This window comes from Myripristis murdjan, chromosome 21 (assembly GCF_902150065.1).
Source record: "Myripristis murdjan chromosome 21, fMyrMur1.1, whole genome shotgun sequence".
In the NCBI taxonomy this organism is placed as follows: domain Eukaryota; kingdom Metazoa; phylum Chordata; class Actinopteri; order Holocentriformes; family Holocentridae; genus Myripristis; species Myripristis murdjan.
This window is the reverse complement of record NC_044000.1, coordinates 20,295,629-20,318,791: the sequence shown is the minus strand read 5'-3', so window position 1 is coordinate 20,318,791 and position 23,163 is coordinate 20,295,629. Positions and strand designations below refer to the sequence as shown.

The window sequence follows — 23,163 nt, the reverse complement described above, 5'->3', positions numbered from 1 at the left end:
GTGACCTACAAAAGAAATCTCCTCATGGACCACTGGGCAGAAAGAGAAGCCAGACAACAAACCGCGTCGGTGTCACGGTTCTCGGCGGCACGGACGCGCAGACGGGGCGGGCGGTTATGCGGAGGACAGCGGTGCTATTGCCCTTACTTTCTCCGTGGACCCCGGGCTGAGCCGCTCCAGCAATCTACATAAGACCACCCCATCTTTGAGGGAGGTCTGCAGAAATGCTTCAGGATCCGAGATGGTCTTCTTCGGCGATTCCAGCACCCCGAGCGTAATCAACCATGTAACCGTCTGTTCCGCCGAATTCATGGCCAGTCACAACAGATCCTCTCCAACGAAGCGGCGGCGTTAGTGTATTTAAATGGCTGTTGCCCCGGCTACACCGTCATCTGTGCGTTAAAATAAAAACATAATTAATCCAGAAGGATGCATGAGATCTCGGAGAGGGAGAGCGGCTACAGAGAAATATCCCTCCTTCCTTCTCCCTCGGGTGGATGCGGATGACGCCTGGCTTGTGGAAATTCAGCGGGTCTGGTTTCCTCTCTTGTGTGGTGTGTGTTTTTTTCTCCTCCAACCTGGCAAGCTGTCAAGTGCGGTTCGCTGTGATGCGTTGAGGCAGTGGACTGCATACATGCGCATCGCAGCCGCCAGCCACTCATCCACTGGATGACATCACACAATAGGGACAAGCCAGTCCAACCAGTTGTTGGGGGCACTTCAGCGTTTGACATGAATAGGCTCTTTCTGAGTGGCTTTGCATATCCTGCTCCGTTATCTCTTTATTAAAACCACGTTACAGGCTATCTGCTGTAATTGGAACCGCGATGATTTAGAAAAAGCATCAATACCCTGCCTGTTTTAAATAAGGGAAGCGGAGGAATGCAAACAAGTCAGATAGCTGTGCGCCAGCCGCACTGATGCTACTGCCTTTTAAGTCAGGGCTTATTTAGATACAGTCCATGTATTAGGATTGTACACCACCAAATACAGGAAATTTACACATAACATGTCGCTCATATCATATATAATGTGACCAAATAATAAACACATCAAGTTATATATTGTATCATATCATGCCATCTTAAATTAGGAGGAAATCACATCACAACACATTTCATCACTTCACAACACTTCAAATCGCATCGCATCACATCATATTCCTCACACAAAGTCATGTCATATCATGTTATCTCACATCATATCAATTCCGCACTTTAGCAGACATGTCTGTCACGAACTGACACTGGGTATTCCTCTGAGAGGGGTTAGCAAGTTAGCCGGATCACTTTAAAAACTATCACTGGGTATCTTCTGAAATGTTGTCTATTATTAACAGCCGTCACCAGGGAGGACTGGATCATTAACCTAAGCTTAACACGCGACCTTTGTTTGACAGATTCAAATCACTATCAGGATACAGCATAATCTTTTTCCACATTTCTCTGGCTAACTTTCTAATGCTGGTGTGTGGAATACCCCGTGTGATGCAGAGTAAACTTCACTTCTCACGTTGGCCACTGGATGGTGCTCTGCCCACAGTGTTAGTTGCTTGTGAATGTTTTCCAGCACAGCATCCCTCATGAATTCTGCCTCCGCTTCATCTTGGCATTGAATGGATGCTGCCACTGTCGGGATCATGTGGTATCATCAGGTCACCCACAGCTGCACACAAACTGAGGGGATGTGCAAGGCCACCGAGCAGCCTCTTAAATCTCACTAATAACCCATATCACCTATTGATAAACATGTAATCCCATTCACCAAAGGGACAGAAGTCTGGTGCTAACAAGGGGAATAAATCTCTTTAATACAAGAAATGTCCTAGTCCAATTCCATTATATACATTAAAGATGACAACATATATGCAGCCTTTGATTATGTGACACCTATTAGCTCGGTTTGAAAGCGGTGAAAGGAAAACTGTCTCCCTTTCCCTCTCTACCTGGAGGAATCTGGAATACCCACAGGATCTCCATGGTTACAAAAGCAAGCTGCAAGGGAAAGACACCCCAGCTTTAGCCTACTCTTTCTCTACATCTCCTCAGCTCCCTCTCTTTTGCTCTGTGCGTGTGTGCAAGCGTGTGTGTTGTCAGGAAGGCTGACCCCTGAGGCCAGCTATGTCTTAAACAGGCAGCGTCGAGGGATACCTTAGTGCCTTTGAGGTCCTGTCGCCATGGGTCTGTTACCAAGGGTGCTACTGTGGGGCTGTGGATACTGGCCCCAGGCATTTCATTTCCCTCCGTTCCCACTTCATCCCTATGTTTACACTCTTTTGTGTCCTCCCGCAAAATGAAACTTGTTTTTCTATTCTCTTCCCTCGTTAGCACCGGATATACACAGGAAGAAGGACACAGAGCAAGATTCATGAGGAAGGGAAGGGATAGAGGACGACTTGGTATCAGAGGCTGAAAGTTTGAGAGTGTGATGGAGATGTAGAGAGGCAGAGAAAAGCAGGGTGATTGGAGTGAAACGCTGAGGAAAGACAGGGCAGAGAAAATGTGAGGGGCAGAGAGCCTCTGTAACATCTGGATCACCTGCTGTGGGTAAATCTGGTCAAGAGGAAGGAGCAGACGGCCGGCAGCATAAATATGAGCTATTAACATGTCACACACTGAAACACCATACAGACTGTTAACAATGACCCTGTCAGTGGACATGTGATGTGTGTGTGTGTGTGTGTGTGTCTTCATTCGTCTATGAGGACAGGGAGCAGGGTAAGTAAGCTATTCAAGCTTTAACGTGACACATCCCTCACAAGACAATAAGCCTTGTCTCTATCCGTGTCGCTCCTCAGCTACAACGTGACATGTAAACCAGTATTCATTGATTTTTATCACTATTTTATGACCAACCTTCCAAGAATTTATCATGACACACAGGCGTGTCTGTGGTGGGCAGTTTTGTTGTGGAGAAGGAAAAGATAACTTAATAACTCAATGTACGATCCCTTTGTACACCCACTTAGAAGTAGAAGACTGCACGTATTTTGCGGATAAAAAAGTGAGAAATTTTATCAATTAGAGCTTCACCAAAGAATCACAACTAGGCGGTAACCCTCAGATGACCTGCCCACTCAAGAAGTTGTTTTCCTGTATTGGTACGTAGTAGATAAAGGACATTTGCTTATCTATGGAATTTATTTTGTTTAATTTAATTCTAAGGTGAATTATCTTTCAGTTCCAGTGGCAAAGATCAGAGAATGTTTTCCCTCTTTTTCCCAGTTGTTCTTTATTGACAGTGAGGAGCCACTAACAGGCAGCACGTGTCAAATAAATCAGATTTTTTTTTTTTCATTTGCCAAAACAGTTTGAGCCTTTTTTATATCTAATTATTTTACTTCACTGAGTCAGTGCACAGCTAAAAATAAATAACCACTGTAACTGTGCAGGGTTTCCGCAACTTCCCCTTGACACATAGAAACACACAGTGACAGACCACAGATATACAGTGCCCACACACACACACGCACGCATGCACTCATACACTCATACAGCACGTACACTAAGCTCAAAAGAATCAATAATAGCTATAACGTTCAGTCAGATTAACTGCGGCCAAAAGGAAAAGGAAGTCTGTAAACTGATGATTAACTGCTTGTGTGTCTGCAAGTATAATCTTTCTCATTCTTCCTGTTCTCTTATTCTTCGTCTCTATCTTTCCAACCCTTTCTATCTACTTTATGTCTATTTACTCTATATGTCACGGGGAAAAGGTAGTCTGGGAGTTGTTGTCATTTCGGTGAACCTCAGTTAGCTTTATCTGACATTTCAGAATGTGTTTCAGACACAAATGTGCCAAAATGTACATGCACCCAGGCATGCACATCAACACCCTGTCCTCCATTTGTGCACATCTCCTGTGCACGTCTTTTTTTTTTTTTTTTTTTTTACCTCCTCAACCTCCAATATGTTACATGAGGTTCAACATCTGGACCACTGGGCACACCCAGAGGCTAAAGACACACTGTCTCACAACCATCTGGGACTGCCCCCATTTTCTTTTCTTCTTTTTTTTTTTTTTTTTTTTGTTGACAGGTGCCATAAGCAAATTAGTTACACTGTGGTCCCAGTGGGAGTTCAACTCAAAGCAAACTCGCATTTATTCAATAGGAAATGGCCCCCACCTCTTTCTCTGGTTCTTTCCTTCTGTCTTTCTAAGGACTATGTTCATCTTTTTGAAGAAAATAGTTAGATGCTTCTAAGGTTTTTGGTGTCACCTATCTTGTTACAAGGTCCTTTAAATCAATTGAGTCCCTGCTCCTGTGAATCCATCATTATTTAAGGCCATCCCTCCTCCTTGTGTCTGTCTCTCCGTCCTCTCTCAGCTTGCCGCCAGAGCCATCTGGGCCAGGGAGATGGGTCATATTTCATTATGACAAGGCAAACTCCATGCAACCCAGAGCCACTTCATAGGCCAATACAGAGTGCATTAAGCAGAATAATGGATGGACCAGACAAGCATGCACTGGCAAGATGAGGGAGGAGGAGAGGATCAGACACTCACTAGGGCTGCTGTGTTTTGCTGTAGCTCTACAGAGCAGGGTGTAGCCTATAGCAGGGGTTCCCAAACTTATTTATATCGAGGTTCACCAGCCAGATATGCTTTTAACTGCAGCTGTATGTTATTAGACATGGTTTTATACAGGATTGCATAACCATCTAACCTCATCTCTAACCCTGCTCTGCAGGTGGGGAGGTAACAGTAAGTACAGTGAAACCTATAAACAAAATAGTCACACTTACATATTATCTCATGGTGACTGCTTCTTGGGAGGGAAACAAGAGTAAAATCATGTTAATCTAATTTTTCTGGAAACTCCCTAGAACCAGGACAGCATGCTCTGGTGTCCATGGACCCCACTTTGGTAACCACTGACCTATAAGGAGCAAGAAGTACTAAGTAAAGATCCTGTGTCAGGGAGGGTGAGTGTAACAGATTGGATCCAGCTTACGTGGATCCCCCTCCTCATCTGAGCTCAAGTTGTGTTCTGTTGTGTTGAATAGGTTTTATCCATAGTTATAGGCACAAAAAAATAATAATGCTGAAAAATGTTGAACATATAAAACATAAATTTAATTAAGACACATTATTCATGCTCAGTATGTTTTTTGGATTTAGGAACATCCAAAGATCAAGCAAACTGAAACAAGCAGGAATAACATTTGGCCAGGTTTTGCCTGCACAAACTAAAAGCAAACTTTGTTCTCATCTGTGTAGATTCATCTCAGTCGTCTGGGTAAGGAATAATTCAGTTGTTTCACTGGACTTTGCATTTTGGGATGACTGCATTGTGCTAACTGTAGTTTGGCACAATGCAGTTTGGTAGAAGAGGGATCATGGTATGGGCTTGTTTTTCTGGGGTTGGCCTCTGCCCCTTAGTTCCAGTAAAGGGAAATCTTAATGCTTCAGCTTACCAAGACATTTTGGACAATTCTATACTTCAAACTTTGTAGGAAAAGTTTGGGGAAGGTCCTTTTCTGTTCCAGCATGTCTGTGCCCCAGTGCACAAAGCAGCTCCATAAAGGCATGGCTGGCTGAGTTTGGTGTGGAAGAACTTGACTGGCCTGCACAGAGCCCTGACCTCAACCCCATCCAACACCTTTGGGATGAACGAGAACAGAGATTGTGTGCCAGGCCCTCTTGTCCGACATCAGTGTCTGAACTCACAAATGCTCTTCTGGATGAATGGGCCAAAATTCCCACAGACACACTCCAAAATCTTGTAGAAAGCCTTCCCATAGCAGTGGAAGCTGTTCTAGTTGCAAAGGGGGGGGGGGCAAACTCCATATTAATGCCTATGGATTTGGAATGGGAGGTCATAAAAGCTCCTGTAGACAATGTGTAGGTGGCCCAATACTTTTGTCCATATGGTTTATATGAGGAGGACCATTTGAGTTTGTGGACGGGTTTTCCTCACTGCCTGACGTGAAAAAGAGAGGGAACTGGAAGTGGACTCGGGGATCCTTGAGTCAGTTCCTGTGCCACACGATTCCTCGTTAAGCCCCTGTGTGTAGCCTCATGATGATCACACACTGCACGTCATGGATTAACGTTTTAATGACCACATCACTGAGAGAGCACCTAGTCTGTGTTAAATAACCGATAATAATAGCAGTAATAACAGTAGTGCAATATAAAAGTATCCCAATAGGCATATAGTGTTATAATTCCAATGAAGCTATAGTGTTATAATTTTAATGAAGCTGGACTGAAATTGAAAATACGTTCAGCCTAAGGCGTTAGTAAGCGGCTGCCACCCCTCAGCGGTGTTGAGCACCATTCACCAGTCCGCTGAGTCGTGTTGTGTGTCATGACTCCCCTCTGACGTTACCGGTCCGCCTACATCCTCCTCCGTCTCCCCCGGGGACTCTCCGGCTCCGCGGCTGATCCACGAGTGAGCGGAGCCAGTGGTTCACTCTTATTCCAGCGTCACGGAGCAGCATCGCCGCCTCTGTGATTTTTAACGCGAGTCCTCACTGGTATGGACACCAGAGGAGAACACTGACTATCCAGGAAACATGCCTACAGTCCTCGGCGGCAAAGGGAAACTTTCCATCGTCTGTTTTCAGCCCCGATGCGCATCTTCTCAGGTGAGATGGGATCCCGGTGCACGCAGTACGGGATGGATAGGCCGATTTACCAAACATGAATGGTTGTTTTCTTCTGAGTGTCATAAGCCTAGTAGACGGGTTTACTGCAGGTCATTTGCCCCTTCAGTTTGTTAGTGTCAGTTTTTCATGTTTTTTTTTTTTTTTTTGCAAGTGGAGTCATCAAACTCCACTCTTGTAAATAAAAAGCCTAATAAAAGCTGCATTTTCAGTTCATAAACAAGGATGTTTATCCCTGCAGAGCCATATAGGTCATTTTGTGCTGTTTCACCCAGTTTCCGATTGAAATCAGTGCTTAAAAATTTGTTTCCACTTTATAAATAGAGATTCTTGATATAACCTGAGTATAAACTGAGAACTAACATAACTCCAGTAATTGTTGATTCCTTAGAATGAGCAGGTGCTAAGTAGTTGCTTAGTTGGCTTGCATGCTGCTTGTTGCAGGTGTTATGATGGGTTGTGGTTTGCCTTGGCCACAGGGGATGTTACATTCATCAGGGGTATTGCACCATAGCTGTAGCCTCTTGATGCCAGTGGCCATGTTAGTGTGAAACACATTACACTTGATAATGTTCATACTAATAGGCCCATAAGTGTTAACTGGGGAAACGTGTCAGACTTTTGCCATTGCCCATGCACTGCCACAGGGATGTGAAACACTGGCTGTCTGTGTTTATGTTTTTCAGTGGATGCCTATGGCCTCATAACTGCCTTGTGGTCATAACAATCAGACAGGCCAATTTTCACACACCCTCACACACACACACTGTTCTCCATCCTCAGGCTCAGAGTCCAGCCACTCAGACAATGAACGTAGTGACTCATGCATGCGAGCAGACACACACACACACACACACACACACACACACACACACACACACACACACACATTTTTGCTACAGTACATACTCATGCTGTACAGATGGAATTACCCAGAGGATTATGAGCAAAGCATAAGTCGAAAATAAGGAGCAAGTCACCAAAGAAAATGGAGCGTAATGTGTATCAAGATGGTTCAAATTAAAGTAAATGTCTTGTTATTTTTTAAATGTCGTAACGATGTACGCAAGGGCAGGATGTGTGGTCAGTGTCAAAAGATGAGGCTGACACACAAGTGCAAAAATTTCACTCAGTGACAAATGGAAACAAAAAACCCTAACCAGACATGAATTTGCAGAGCTTGTTGACTCTTCCGAATTGGGAAGTCAGCCATTAAGAAACAGCATTTCTCATGACCAGTTTGTTTTAGCTTGTTGCAAAGTGAGCAATCGGTAATATACAGACTTTGATTTTGAAGTACTAAGTATTAACTCATTTTGTTACCATTTAATATTATTGTTTTCCATACAAACACAAAACAGTTACACATCACTACTCATACTCTGCATGAGGTACACACCCACATGCACAGAAGGCACCTACTTACAATGATGCAAATGAGGAAGGGGGCATAATGTAAAATGCTGGCCCTTAATCTTGATGCTGTAGCAGTATTGTCCTCAATGTGCTTGCTAGTAAAAAGCACACAGAATTGAAATTCCATTGTAAAAGGATAAAGAGTGTGAAGGTACACCAAGGAGGAGGGTGGGGGAAGGGAGAAGAGGGTAATGCACATAGAAACAGAAAGTTCCTCGCTTCAGAATCAGCATCCGTCTGATCATCTGCAGCTGTAATTGTTAAGATATGAGTCATCACCCAACATCAACGTCTGCTCAACCGTCAAGTCACTGTGAGTGTGTGTGTGTGTCTGTCACTGTAAGAGGAATTACAGTAAGTAAAGTGCTTGAATTTGAATTGTGTAGGTTACAGCAAAAAGGCGGGAAACTAAGAGCAGCCAGTTGCAAGATTTTTCATTGTGTATATATGCATATTTGCAGAAAGAGACCTAGATAAGATATGCTATATCCATAATAGGGAGTGGTTGATGAATGAAATGTGCCTATGTACATGTGTGCACATTTATACATATTGCCTCTGCGTGTGTGTAGGTATGTATATTTAATATTTAAATTATCCTAGGTCAGAGCCGAACAAAATACGTTTTGTGATTAAAATATTCAAACATGATTGGCGTGTACACAGTCAACAATTGTTCACTTGCCTTTCTCCTTATGCTTGCATAGCTGATAGCTGGATTTATTTCTGTAACTCTTAATTATTGCACTGCTGTCTGTCTGTGGTTACCTGTGTTTAAATTTCAACGCCCCAACTTTCTCTTCACTTCCTTCTCCTCTCACAGGTAACAAGAAGCCAACACAACAGCTGTGCCAAAGATATTCTAGGGGTAAGGGAATGCTTATTTTTAATTACTTGATTTTAGATTTTTAAAATGCTAACATCATTATAATCATTGATATTATTGTTGATGGTGGTGATGGTAGGAGTAATAGTAGCAATGGTAGCAATTAGGGCTTAATCAATATTGCATCAATATCTTAATGTGAGACCAGATAGTGGCTGCAACTTTGGATACTGTAATATTGTGATATGGCATAAGTATCATCCTTTTCTGGTTTTAAAGGCTGCATCACAGTAAAGGGATGCAATTTGAACTTGAACTTCTTAGAGTGTTGTGGCTGCTCTGTTATTTATCTCTACCTGCTCGGTCATCATATCCAAAATACTAACGATTATTTAGCAAAAATCTGTTGTGTGTTAATATATTATGAAAGTACCAACTGTTGCTGACTCTTGCAATATCATCACAATGTCAATATCAAAGTATTCTGTCGAATATATTGTGATAATTGATTATATCAATTTCGCCCGCGCTAATACTGACTCTGAACTTGTGCACTTATTTAAAGCCTATGCTCCATAAATGACTCAGCCATGTCTGTATTTAGACCGAGAGTGCTGTTTCTTGTTTTTGCAGTTTTTATGCTTCATTCTACCTCTGTTTGTGTTTTGAGTAGTTTTTAAGAGGCTCTATTTCTATTTTATTTGGGAGTTGGATGTGTCATCGCTTAGTGAAAGAAACACCAGCTGCATCTCGTCTACATCTTAGTCTGTAATCAGTGTCCCAGTTGTCTGCTCTCTTTTCATGTGATGTTGGAGGCTTGAGACGTTGAGGACTTGTGTGTAACCACAGCCCGTCACTGGTCCATGTGGCCCGTTACAGGGCCACATTCATGTGTGGGACAGAGAGGGAGCCAAGGAAAAGAATAGAGATGCAGGGGATGGGGATGAGGGGGAGGAGGAAGATAGCAACACATAACGCTCCACCTGGGAGGCCTTGTTTTTGTTGGAGGAGAAGGGGGTGAGAGTTGGTGATGTGTCCTTGGTGACTGGTGGAGGAGAGGAGAGATAATCAAGTGAAAGGATGAGCAGGGGGAGGAAACACTTGCCCTCCAGGGATTAGAGGGTTGGAGGAGTGAGAAAGAGGAGCGGAAAAGAGACGCTTTAGAGTCATCTGCCAGGTTCACTAGACTGAAACGCGCTATGCGTTGTGTCACGAGTGCCTCTGGCTGAATGAATGAAATGGGGCATGTTCCTCAGAGCAGACTCCCATTAAAGATTATTTTAGACTGCAGCAGCACGACTGGAGTTCCGTCTCTGTTATCACACATCCTGATCTGTAATAACCCTCCCTTCCCTCCCCCAGACACACACACACACACACACACACACACACACACACATACACACACACATACACAAACACTGAAGCATCAGAGCTGATAAAACATGACCTTTTCCAGAACTTGCCCCGTGTTTCACCGGTCAAGCCACCTCCTGCCCTCCCTCACCCAACCATGGTTACACCCACACACACACGCACACAGACACATGGCAGCCCCATGCTTCCACGTTACATAACAGCTTGGGAACCACTGTAAATCATGTTAAAATGCTACAAAATCGTCTTGTTTTCTCAGCATCCGCGGGGCCTGGGCTGTCTGAGCAAGACTGTGGGCAATCTAATGAGCAGAGATTGTAATCAAAGCAGAAGCAGAGACAATGCGCTGTGGATCCAGAGCTCCCTCTCCATGTGGCTAGTTTCCTCCTGAGCGCTGTGCAGATATGACAAATAAAAGATACCACACTGGGCAGAGTTTCATAATTGCCCGGGCGATTATCTACAGTCATCAAAGTCTTCTCTGCCCTCAGGGAAAACAATGACACACATGCATACAAATGCACACATAGACCCGCACAAACAGAAACACAGTCCCTCTCATGCATGCCTGGCAGTGGCCAGTAATTCCACCAAATCTGGTTATATATGCAACAATTATCTGTGTATTTTGTAATGTGTACTTATCAGAACTGAAATGACTAATAATAGCAATAAGATACCTCTGAGGATACCAATACCAAATTCTGCCTAGCAGATACAACAAAATGAAAGGCAGACGCAAGCGCAGACACCATTAGTGCATGAAAAGCTATCAAAACAGCTCTATGCAATGACACATAAAGAGATGAGACTATTCAAAAGCTAAAAGCATCAGTTGATCAAGCCGTTTGACGTGGCTGAGGCCAGCATGCACCGCTCTCAGTCTTCTCTGTTTCCTCATAGTCATTTAGCTCCTGCGTGCCCTCTGACTAGCACGTACTGAAGTTGCTCATCCAGGTGGCTGATTTTCATCATCATGTTATGTCGTGTGTGAATGTGTTGACATGTAGGGCAGATGATATGTTGTGCAAAGGGCGGGCGCTTTTCCCTGCAATTCCGTCCAATTTGTTTCCCTGGGAAAGAAGAAATCATAGCATGTCACCACACCTTCTGAGAATCAAAACCTGTAAAACGAGGTTTTGAGGCATGGAACAGCACATCCCATTCAAAAGAGACATGTTGGACACTTGAAACTTGCTTCCTGGTGACATGCCCTCTTGTCATCCATCACGCAGGTTTTTATTACACAGTACATAAGTTTTAGTGTATGAACATTAAGCTTTCACTGCATTAAAGTATTTTTTTTAAAAAACAAAACACAGTTCCTCGCACATGTTTTCTGTGATTCTTTTCTTTTTCTGTGTTTCTATTCCTTCTTTTTAAAACCTTTTTTTTTATTCTCAGAAAGTTTACTGAACAGGGTTTTCAACAATGGCCAGCTTCTTATTCACACATTCACACGTGGGAGCTGCCCAGTACAAACACAGACTTCTGTTGCCTCCCGATTAGGTGCCTTGCTCGAGGCAAACTTGGCAGTGATTGATGAGGGAAGGGACAGTGTTTCTCATTCATCTTTTCTACCCAGATTTTACTTGTCAGTGTGGAAATTCAAACTGGCCCTGCCTCTCTAACATGTGAGCTACCACTCAATCCATAAATGTGCATGTACATCCATGTACACATACACTTTATAAAACAAAGTCCTAAAATGTTGATAGAGAGCATCTGTTAGCACATGTATCACATATCAGATGCTCAAAGCGCCTGAGAGGAGACACAACAGGCCAAGAATCTGTTTGAAAAAAGCACACACTCCCAATCCCAGACGCCAAGCATGTAATTCACATCTCTCAGGCGATACAGTAGAGGCTCTAAACCTAACCCATATTCACACTCACACACACTCCCCCTAGTGGTGAGAAACAGTGCTGGTAATAAGAGTCAGCTGTTAAATGAAGCTGCCTGTTTACTGTATGCGTGGCAACTTCACAGCCTCCGAGTCGTACTTATCTTTATGCCTTAGAACGGTTTCGTTTCATGTTTGTGAACCCCATCAATCTCCGTGACCTCACCCAGTTGAACTTTGACCCCCTCTGTTATGCAGGACATGACTCAGTCCTGGCCGTCCCGGCAAGCCTTAGGGGGTAACCAGGCCCAGAGAATCCTCTACAACCCTAAGGTGTGTGTATGTGTGTGTGTGTTTGAGTGTATGTGTTTCAGTTTTTATGGTAGATGATGAACCCTTTAAATAGTTTTAGTCCCTATTTAATGTTTTCTATCTTCCTCAAGGATGCAAGGCAGCACACCACGCAGCAAAGGCAATGTATGTATTCACTGTCTGATAAGTACACATGCCTAATATGTGCAATTATTTACAATATATTAGTGTCTTTGTTTATTGCTGATCTCTTGCTATTCTTTTTTCTGTCATTCTCGCTCTCTCGCTCTCTCTCTCAGCTCGGTGTGATGTTCAGCTGCGAATGAACCGTCACCCTCACGTGGCGCCTCACAAATCGTAAGTGGGACATGGGGAAACATGATCGGAGGTCATCAAACCTGAGCTGGGGCAGTGTCGCGCACACAGACTGTAGATACATCATGCACGAGACACATCATGCACATACCTGACTCGTTCACATCAGCTTCATTGAAATTAAGGCACAAAACATCAGTATTGTACACTGTATGGCTGTGAAGAAGAGCATTAAGGACAGAGGGCCAGTCAAAGGAGGCACAGGGGGAAGCTGGGGTCAATCTGCTCAGCTGACAGATTGAGTGTTTTCAGCTGACATCACATGCGAACAGGTCAGAGGTGAGGTGACATTATACAAAACTGTCAGTGGAGGCCGACGTGTTCATCCTTTACATCCTCTTTTTAACAAGATGCACATGTTCCAATGCCGTAGCACCATCTCACCGTTTTACACAGCCTGTGTTAGATAACACCAGTTTTATTACATTAAATACGCAGCAAAATATTTGGAAGAGGACATTTTATTGAGAATGTGGAAATTTTGAAAAAGGATTGCAATCCAGTTGAAGAAACAGAACAATAAATATATTCCTGGTATGGACACCTTATGGGTTACTTCTAAAGTTAATCATCTAAGTAACTTTGCTTGCAATGTAGGTATGATTTTGAGGATCTGACTTGTTTTTGAAAGATTTTTTTCTGTTTGGTTTCAGGAAACATTTTTCCCTTGGAATCAAACTTAATTTGGAATTAATCCCATCATTACTGTTTAAAATATTATCATTATTATTGTTATATTTCATATTTTGTCTGTTTTGATAGGCCAGTCTGGGTTTCTAACAATGTTCTGAGATTTACTGCCTGCATTTTCAAGATTGAATGGTTCCTTTATTATCTGGGGATGAAAACAGGAGAGGTAGATACAAATAATTTATCACACTGTGTTTACAAATGTAGGCTAAACACAGTTAGAGTCGCAGTTTACAAGCAGAAAAGCATTTAGTAAACAGAAAGCTGTGGGGTTAGGGTTAGAGTTATTACCCACCCTTCTGTGTCCGCTGGTCAAGACATGCAGACCTCCGCACGACTCGTGTTAACTTCGTGACTGCATTTTTTCACATCTGCGATAACTGAGGATTGGCCTGCTGTTTACAAACCCTGAACGCGTAGAAATTGAAGTTTCACTTTCGTTTTTCCAATGAGATGAGAGGCTGGCTCATCTGCCGGAGAGTTGCACTCGACCGGGAAATCTGACTGAATCGGAAGTACGATCCTGCTCAGTGGGAGAAAAGTCTGTACCAGCCTGCTTTGAGAAATAATCTGGATTGTGTCTGTAGGTTTTGTTGCGGGTGACTGCAGGCACGTAGGCGCTCCACCCGCCTCATTCATTTTTCAACCGGAGGGGTCGACTTGGTCTTTTGGATGGGAAGTGACTTGTACCTCGGTCAGGCGGTACAGATACTCGGCGCTGTCTAACTATGCACCCTGTATTGTTTATGCCGCTTACTTCAGTATTTGTGGGCATTTTTCATACACACCTCTGCACTTTCTGCGTGAGGTTGGTCAAAGTTCAAGGCCCTTCCCTTGTATGCGTACGTATATGTTCCTAATTCCAGTTTTAAAGTTTGAAATCCTTATATTTTCTTTTTTTTTCTTTCTTTTTTCTTTTTTTTCTTTCTTTCTTTTTTGTATTGTGGTTTGGTTAATGATGACGAGAAGGCTCATTCTCAAAATAGCCTGAAGTTGTTGGAAATCTTCTTTGGTGTCTCTCTCTCTCGCTCTCTCTCTCTCTCTCTCTCTCTCTGTGTGTGTGTGTTTTGTTTTGTTTTTTTTGTTTTTTTTTCCCTGACAGTGTGTTTTTATCTTCCAGCATGCTTGCTGATGACCTGAAGCTGAGCAGTGATGAGGACGACACTGACAGGGCAGGTGGACTCTACATATCTTTCCCTGCAGTCAGAAAATCATCGTGACATTTCGGCCTGCTTTGAATATACAGTGGCATTCCCGTGATGTTAACCGTTTCCTCTTTAGCACCGGTGACCTCAGTTAACCATGCCTGCCTACTTTCTTTTCTGTCTACAGTGGGAATGAGGGAGGGAATTTCAGAGAACGAAAGTGGAGGGAATGTCAATAAAACCGTGGGACCATGACTGGAGTGTTTAGCAAGTCATTTTGCAGGATCGTTTTCTCTGGTAGTGTTAACCAGGGCACACCCATACACAGGTAGATTAGCACAGTGGGTGATAGAAAACAAAGAACGGGTGAGGCAGAAAGGATAGGAAGCTGCTCTGTGTTTTATTGTCATGGATGTTAAGTTTCTGTCTTATGTTTTGTTTCCCTGAAGGCCACGCATGAGTCAGCTTCCTGGGATGGGCACAGGTATGTTTATGCATGTGTCTTGTCAGTGTGTTTGTGTGTGTGTGTGTGTGTGTAGGTGTGTATGATCTATGTGTAATCTGTGTCAGGATTAAGAAAATATTTTTTAAAGGAATAGCACCAGTGTGTGTGGGTGTCTGTGCATTTGTGTTTCTGTGTGCAAGAGTGTGCTCCACATGGCTATGCACGTAAGATGACCCCTCTCTGGTGTTTGCGTGTGTTGACTGACAGCCTGTCAGCACAGCGCGGACACACACATGGCGGGCGGGTGAGACATTCCAGCTCCGACTCCTCGGGCTCAGACTCTTCTGGTGAGTCAGAAAGCAGTAGCCGGCATTCCCGGAGCCCGAGCCCGGAAAGTCACTCCGATCCCGGGTCACCTGCGAACACAGAGCCCCGGTGCACCAAGGAGGTAATGATGCCAAGCAGCTGCCTCTTCTTATCTTTCTATCTACCCTGTGCATTTGTCGCTGTCTCTGTCCAATTCTGTTTTTTGTGCCTTCAGGTTAATTCTCCACAGGGAGCGGCACAGAGGCAGTTGAGGGCAGGTGGGGGGAGGGACAGAGGAATTAGGAATGCATGTGAGTCGGAAAGGAGCGCAGGGAGGGGGGGGATCTTCAGGAATTAGAGCCTTGGTGTCATGTCAACAAGGCGAGTCTTAAAGAGGAAAGCCCTTGGGAGGTGGAAGTCACCCAGATTCTGTTTCGTGCTACCATTTCATCAGCGGTTAACATAACCTCTTTCAGCACAACAGTGGCACGCTCGAGAACGTGAGCTGCATTGTATTTGAACCGCTTGATGTCAGATAACTCTTGAATGGCGTAACGGGTTCCACACTGCACCGCAGACCTGTACGCTGCACAGTTGGGTGCGGTGGACCCATAACATTGGAGGTGTGTAGTATTGTGGAGTGGGTCAGAGGCTGGCTTGAAGCGTTTGCTGTGTGGAGAGTCAAGGAAGGGAGACATGGTCTTCTTTTATGAATGGAAGGCCCTGTGTGGCATAGCTGGCTCTATTACTGAACATTCACTATATTGGGGCCCTATAGAGAAGGAGTGAGGAGGGGGGGTGCAACATGTGTTTTTCATCTATGTGGAGTGTTTCAGTGTCTCTCAAGCAAGAGATGGGGGTTGGAGCTTTGGAGGCAGCAGCTCCAGAGTTCCAGGTAGGGAGGAGGAGGGAGAGAAAGAAGGAGGGATAGAAAGAGAGAGGGAGGGGAGCAGAGACGGTACAAGAGATGCAGTGTCTCCTCTGGAAAGAGGGCGAGGGATGTGGGGAGGGGGTCACTGTTTGGCTTGAGGACTAGAGGTTTAATTTAGCTCTGGTCAGCCAAGAGCGAAAGAGATAGAGAGAAGGAAAGCGGGAGCAGGAAAGAAGTTTGCTCTGCAGCCGTGAGTATCCTCATGCAATTTTATTTGAGTAAAAACTTCTTTGCGCCCTCTCATGTTCTTTTTATTCTCATGGTTACCCAGCCAGTTGTTAAGCAAACAGTACATGAGTCATTTGCAGTAATTGGAGGGGGGTTGAGCTACTGTAAGCACAGATGTGGATACTTGAGCAACAGGAGTGAGACTATACAGTAAGTTCTGAGTTGAAATTATGCTGTTAGCCGGAGTCGTTATTGAAATGACAGTGTAAAGACTGCAGTAAAAATCCAGACTTCTCATTTGAAGAGTGTTTCCAATTTTAAAGCAGGACCATCTACTGAGTTAGCAATGTGTTTTGTGTACATTTTAGTTGATTGAATCTCTATGTACAGCTGTTGTCTTATGTTTACAATTGTTTGTGTAATTTCCGGCAGGTTCTGGTGTAAACTTAAAGTCTCTTTTTATCTCAGTCCTTCCTTTCATTAGTATGTGAGGGGAAATGTGTATTTGTCAGGCTCCATATTACAAATCTATTTGTAAAGAGGCATTTTAATCTTTGTATTAACATAGTAAAGTATTAACACCTGTATTCATGCAAGTGTGTTTCCTCTGTGCTTTCTCAGACAGATCACCCCTCTACCGCCCAGTGGCAGTTGGACAAGTGGCTCAAGAAGGCCCGGAAAAAATCTGCCAGCGGTGAACAGGATCCCACCCAGAGCATTCCAGGACGCTTGCCCTCTCCACATACCCACAGAGCCCCATCTCCAGCTAGGTCTTGGGACAACAGTCAGGAATACAGCCCCAGCCAAAGCCCTATTCCCAGCCCACAGTTCAATTACAGCCACAACAGTCCTCTGCCTAGTCCTGGTTACAGCTTCTGTCCCAGCCCCAGCCCATTCCCCAGTACTTGTCCAAGTCCCAGCCCTAGCCCGAGGCACAGTGCTGTCCCCAGCCCAGTTCTGAGTGTTTGCTTCAGCCCATCTGGGAGCCCAGGAGCAAGCCGCAGCCCTAGTCCTATACCCAGACACCCCCCAAAAAGCCCCAGTCCCAGTCTTCCTCCTTCCAGCCCTCGTCGCTACCGCCAAGTTCAGAGTCCTCAGCAACGGACCCAAACACAGCCCAGCCAAACAACCAGCCCCCACAGGACAAAAATTAGGCCATGGGTTGCTCCTGTGCCCAACGCTGATATCAAAAACAAGCCAAGGAATAGCCCCTGTACTCAGCCACCTCCTCAACACAGGCCCAAGAGTAAACCCACACAGGATCAAGACCAAAGTCAAAGCAAATCCAAGATCAAAGACAAAGCATCTCCAGTTATAAGCTCCAATCAGCATCACAACCACAAATCTAGACCTAAGTCTAATTTTCATCCAAGCTCTAAACAGCTTGCTTCAACTCCCAAAGTCAAACACCCTTCAAAATCTGAGCAAATCCAAGGCAGCAGACCCAACCACAACTCCAACCACAATCCCAGGCCTTTATTTCAACCTAGCTCGCAAAGTAGCCCCACAAGAGCAAAGCACTTAGCTCCCACAGCCTCTACTCGTGAAACCAGCGGCAACCCTGGTCACAGTATTCATTCTCAGTCTACCTCTAAAACTGCTTCCAATTCTGGTACTGTGTCTAACTCTAGATCAAGCCCCAGCCTAAAACTTAAAGCCAGGTCTTGGGAGGCTCCAGCTGCAGCTCCTGCTCAAGCCCCTCAAACTAAAACACCACAGAAGAAACCCCAATCTAAGGAACAGGAAACTGACCACAGAGGAGCTACTCTGACCCAGGCAGAGGAGAGAAAACGAGAGAGAAAAGAGGACAGATATAGGGAGAAACAGCAAGGGGACAGATTTAGGGAGAAAAAGCAAGAGGGCAGCTTTAGTGAGAAACAGCAAGAGGACAGATTTAGGGAGAAACAGCCAGAGGACAGATTTAGGGAGAAACAGCCAGAGGACAGATATAGGGAGAAACAGCGGGAGAAACCGGAGAGAAAAGAAGACAAGAGACTGGCGGAGGAGCAGCTACTGAGACGTCCCTGGATCCAGAGTTCAGACGAAGAGGAGGAGGAGGAAGCAATAGAGAAGCAGAGGAGGAGAGAGGAGGCTGAAAGAGAGGCGAAGAGGAGGAGGAGGAGGGAGCAGCAGCAGAGAGGCGAATGGCAGGCAGTCCAGCCCAAACAGAGACCTCATACCAACACCGAGCGGCACTACCTACAGGGAGACTCACACCACCAGGGGAGGACAGAAGTGAGGGGTAGAGTGAGAGGCAGAAGCGAGGAGGAGAGAGAATCACAGCCAGACCCTTCACCTCAGCGTTCACACTCCCCGACTCCTTGTATTATATCCTCCTCCTCCTCTTCCTCTTCCTCTTCTTCTTCAGGTTCAGACTCTGAATCTGAATATCAGGATAACATCACCAAAGTTCCAGCGGACTCCACATCCCACAAGAAACTCACTCCCAAGAGAGGGCAGCAGGACCCGGGAAGACCCAAAGACAACAGGCCAAAGGTGGTTTATCCCAGAGTACCTGCCTCAGAGAATCCGTGCAAAGGACAGCAGAGTGAGGGAAAGCAGAAACTCTACACCTTGGTCCCATTTGGGCGTAGTGAACAGGCCACAGCCCCTTCCCAACGAGGGCTTAAAAACCTGGTGGTGCAGATAGACCTCTGTCTTCTCAAAAGGGTCCCAGACACCACTACTGGTGCCATTCATAAACACACCTCATCATCTTCATCTTCCTCTTCATCAGCCAAGACCAATCAGAGAGAGGCCATGAAACACTTGAGTACCCCCGAGACGGTGAATAGAGATAGCAAAAGGAAACGTAAGGTAGTTTGCATACTCAATCGTATCTCTCCTCTTTTGAACACGATGTGATCAAACTGTCTGTAAATGCTGCATGCAGACAGTGCCAGTGTAGGTTTGTCATTGAAAGCATGCTTGTGTGTGTGTGTGTGTGTCACCAGTCAGAGAATGGTGTGTCACATAGAGAAAGCAAGAGGAGCATCTCTTATTCAAACGACCCTTCTGGCCAGACAGAGTCCTCACCTCAGAAGCCTCCACGCCACCTTGCAACTGAGACTGTTCCCAATGGGTGAGAGCACATTGCACACCATTTTTCTCCTGCATGCACATGCACCCTCATGAACACATATGAATTCAAACTGTTACATCAAGTAGGTTAATATCTATTATTTATGTGTGTGTTTGTGTGCATGCATATGGGTGTGTGTGTTTGCAGATACTTGGAGGAATACTTAGACGGTAAGAGACCACTGTCTCCCCTGTCACCACTGTCTGACAATCCCGAGCCTACCAAGCCCTCCTTAAAAACACAACATTTAGAGCAGCATCACTCCCACACCCACAAGGAAAGAGACAAGAGCAGTGACTCTGCTCTAAAGGTAGGTCAAAAAAGAAAGACAAAAACAACTTGGACCATTCCAGCTCCCATCACTTGCAGTGTTTTGGCTTATTTAATCTATTTTTACCCTCTTAACCCAGCCAAAGATGGAGTTGGAGTATGTAGGAGTGCCGGCACAGCCTCAGATGGTGTCTGAGTCCTGGGCCCCACCTATGAGACAGCCAGGAGGACACAAGACCATACCTAGCCAAGAAACGTGAGTGATCACATTCATCGAGTCCGCAGAGTCCAACGTTGCACATTATTGGACAGATATACACACTTTTTCCAGCCATGTGGGAATTTTTTTTGTCTTGCTGAAGCTGCAAATCTTCTCTGTCTGCCTGTCTCTCTTTCCAGCCCACACCACGCTGAGTACTACATGCATGAGGCCAAGAGGATGAAGCACCGGGCAGATGCCATGGCAAGTCTTCTGTCTTTTCTACCATCCAAGAATATACACACTGTCAACAGTGAAGGAAGATGGGATGTGGTAGTATTATTGATTTTCACTACTCTTCCATATTTCTCTCCCATCCTTGCCTGTCTCCTTTCCAGGTGGACAAGCTGGGGAAGGCTGTGAATTATGTTGATGCTGCTCTCTCATTCATGGAGTGCGGGAAAGCCATGGAGGAGGGGCCGCTTGAGGCCAAGTCTCCTTATACCATGTACTCAGAGACAGTGGAGCTTATTAGGTGAATCACACTGAGTCCCTTGCATGTATAAACAGATACAAAGCTTGAGTGAAACACAGAGAATACATATGCATATGAATAAGCTGCAGCTTTGTAGGTAATTGTCCTTTGTCTGCAGGTACGCTATGAGGCTGAAAAGCCACTCTGGCCCTGGGGCAAGACAGGAAGACAAACAGCTGGGCGTACTGTGGTGCGTGTGTCATCTCCTCTGTTTATACCACATCTGTCATCAACCTGAAGGACCTTCATTTTGGGCATGATTTGTGGTTGTTCTGAGTCTCTTTGAATTGTGCTTGTTTGTCCACAGTTTCCGATGCCTTGCCCTCCTTTACTGGCAGATGTTTCGTTTGAAGAAGGACCATGCACTGAAGTACTCTAAAGCTTTGCTGGACTATTTTAAGGTATTTTTCAAAGAAGACAGACTTGATTTGTCTTTCATATAGAAACAAAGCTATCAGGATTTTTAACGCATTTTCATTGTCATTTCAATGTATGGACAATGTTTGTTGGAATGAAAACATGGGAGGATGGGATTTTGGATGTGAGTCTTGTTTATTTTTTGGCATTCCAGAGTTCGCCCAAAGTGCCTAATACACCCGCCTTGTGGAACGACTCTGGGAAGTGAGTTAATAAAAACTTATTGACGTCTTGTCTTGATCTATGTAGGTCTTGAAATCCATTTATTTCCACTCTTTCCAGTCCATTTGATTGAGCACAGCCTTCCTGTTATGCATGTTTTTTTGTTTTCCTTTTTTTTTTTTTTTTTTTTTTTTTTTTGGTCTTCAGGGGTACAGGGGGACCCCCTTCTTCATTCTTACCAGACAGCAAATCCCTCAGCCTGGGTTCACACGGGGGCAGCGCCTCCCCTTCTCTCATCAGCATTCCCCAGCGTATCCACCAGATGGCAGCAAATCACCTAAATATCACCAACAGTATCCTGTACAGCTATGAGTACTGGGAAATTGCAGATAACCTTGCCAAGGAGAGTAAAGGTGAAGAAGTCTGAGGCTTCTTGGGTCCACCAGTGCATGTGGTTAAAAACTACTCAAAACAGTACTTTGATCAGCTGTTTACACAGAGATAAAACGCATACAAAAAATGAAAGATATCAAATGTTCATGTATGTGGTAGTCTGTGGCAATAGGTATTTAAAGAGCATTGTTTTCTTTGTTCCATACAGAATTCTTCAACTACTTGAATACGGTATCTGGACCATTGACACTCCACAGCAGTATTGCTCATGCGGTCCAGTACACCAGACAGGCTCTTCAGTGGATACGCATCAGTGCCAAACTCAACTAGTCAATTGGAGGAACTCACCCAAACCTGCCTGCTGGATCCTCTACTCTCACTAAGAGGAGAAAAAGCCCTGGAACATCTCTATGTAGCTGATAACGTTATGCTTAAACCCACTGTGCTGTGAATTACAGATGGATGGACTCCTGTGGAGCCTGTCATCAGTCTTACCCCTGGTGGACTCTAATAGGATACTGAGGTGATCACCATCCAGGCCTTACTTTGCGTGCAACTGTTCTGAACTATGGCCTCGTTATTCTCAGCCCTGACTGGACACTAGTGAAAAGTGTGATTATTTCACCAAAATGGAAAAAACAGTCTGAATTCCTTCCCAGAATAGTCACATCTTCCTCAACGTTGGATTTATCTGCAGAGTTGTGTGCACTGTGGATGTGATGTCTCTCTAACCCTTTGCCAAATGTTCCATAGTGACTCAAACACTGGACTCCCATGGCATGTACAAGTGCATCTGTGAAGACTTTTTTTTTTGTTTTGTTTTAATATTTTGGAGATAATTAATCATTATCTATTCTAATGGACAAGTTCCCTGGGACCAATTCATAAAAAAAGACAAATAAAACTCAGCAGTGGAATGAGGAATTTTTCATATTGTGAGTGTATACCACTGTCTCCAAAGTAGCATCTTCAAAATCAGCCTCTGTTGCTTATGAGGCTCCTTTTTTTTAATGACTTGGACTTTTTGAACTTCTGTGACATTTTCACTTTTGTGTGTCTTTTTACTGTGCAATATTTGATGGATTTCGTGTTTTTGGAGGGAAAGAAAAACTAGAGCATTATGTGTTGGGTAAGTCCTGTAGCCAACATTCAGAGTGCTGTCTATGCAAAATGTATTTTTGTTCCTGTTTTGAGTGTCAGATTATGTGCTTATTTGTATGTATGTATGTACAATGGAATGAGGAAGTCACTGGGAATCCCTCCGGTAAATTTTTTCTCCATCTAATTTGATTTTGTAAATTAATTGGTGGTGCAGCTCTCTGTCGTGCTGACAAAGCCTAGGTTGTGGGATGTAGACTGGCATATTTTATATACACACATCCATGAAAAATGCTATGCCTTCTTCCATGAATGTGTAGTAGTTTTCAACATGAGTGATACGGGTTTCATAAATATTCTTTATTATTCAAATTTTGCATAATGATTTAATAAGATAAAGCACAGATAACGAGCTGAGGCCCCAGACACACAAGTCTTGGAGGTCATCTCCTCTGCAGTTGTGACCCAGCTTGTTAATCTGCATCACAGTGGCATTGCAATTACTTTTTTCCCTGAGGTTGAAAATAACTGGATAGCTCAATAATGCAGCAGTCCACTT

At 44.4% G+C, this 23,163-nt stretch overlaps 2 protein-coding genes across 4 annotated transcripts in view; one reads left to right on the top strand and one right to left on the bottom strand.

Moving 5' to 3' along the window:
• arhgef7a (Rho guanine nucleotide exchange factor (GEF) 7a) overlaps positions 1-547 on the bottom strand; it is a 39,113-nt gene extending 38,566 nt beyond the window's left edge. For 2 of the 3 annotated variants that reach the window (XR_003930278.1, XM_030080663.1), the window contains exon 1: positions 148-542. Coding sequence is in view for 2 of the 3 variants with exons in the window: in XM_030080663.1 (XP_029936523.1) it covers positions 148-312 (165 nt within the window). In the remaining variant the exon portion in view is untranslated. Of the gene's footprint in view, positions 1-147 lie in introns of all 3 variants that reach the window. The other variant, XM_030080664.1, reaches the window with a different exon arrangement.
• Positions 548-6,413: 5,866 nt separating this feature from the next.
• On the top strand, positions 6,414-23,096 carry aff3 (AF4/FMR2 family, member 3). Its single transcript, XM_030081662.1, has 19 exons — positions 6,414-6,593; positions 8,851-8,895; positions 12,335-12,409; positions 12,520-12,553; positions 12,688-12,745; positions 14,574-14,625; positions 15,048-15,082; positions 15,311-15,491; positions 17,070-19,265; positions 19,403-19,530; positions 19,678-19,840; positions 19,941-20,056; positions 20,200-20,263; positions 20,398-20,534; positions 20,653-20,724; positions 20,842-20,935; positions 21,106-21,155; positions 21,321-21,526; positions 21,715-23,096. Exons 1-19 carry the CDS (start codon positions 6,522-6,524, stop codon positions 21,834-21,836), a joined length of 3,900 nt encoding a protein of 1,299 aa, XP_029937522.1. The 5' UTR covers positions 6,414-6,521; the 3' UTR covers positions 21,837-23,096.
• Positions 23,097-23,163: the final 67 nt, after the last annotated feature.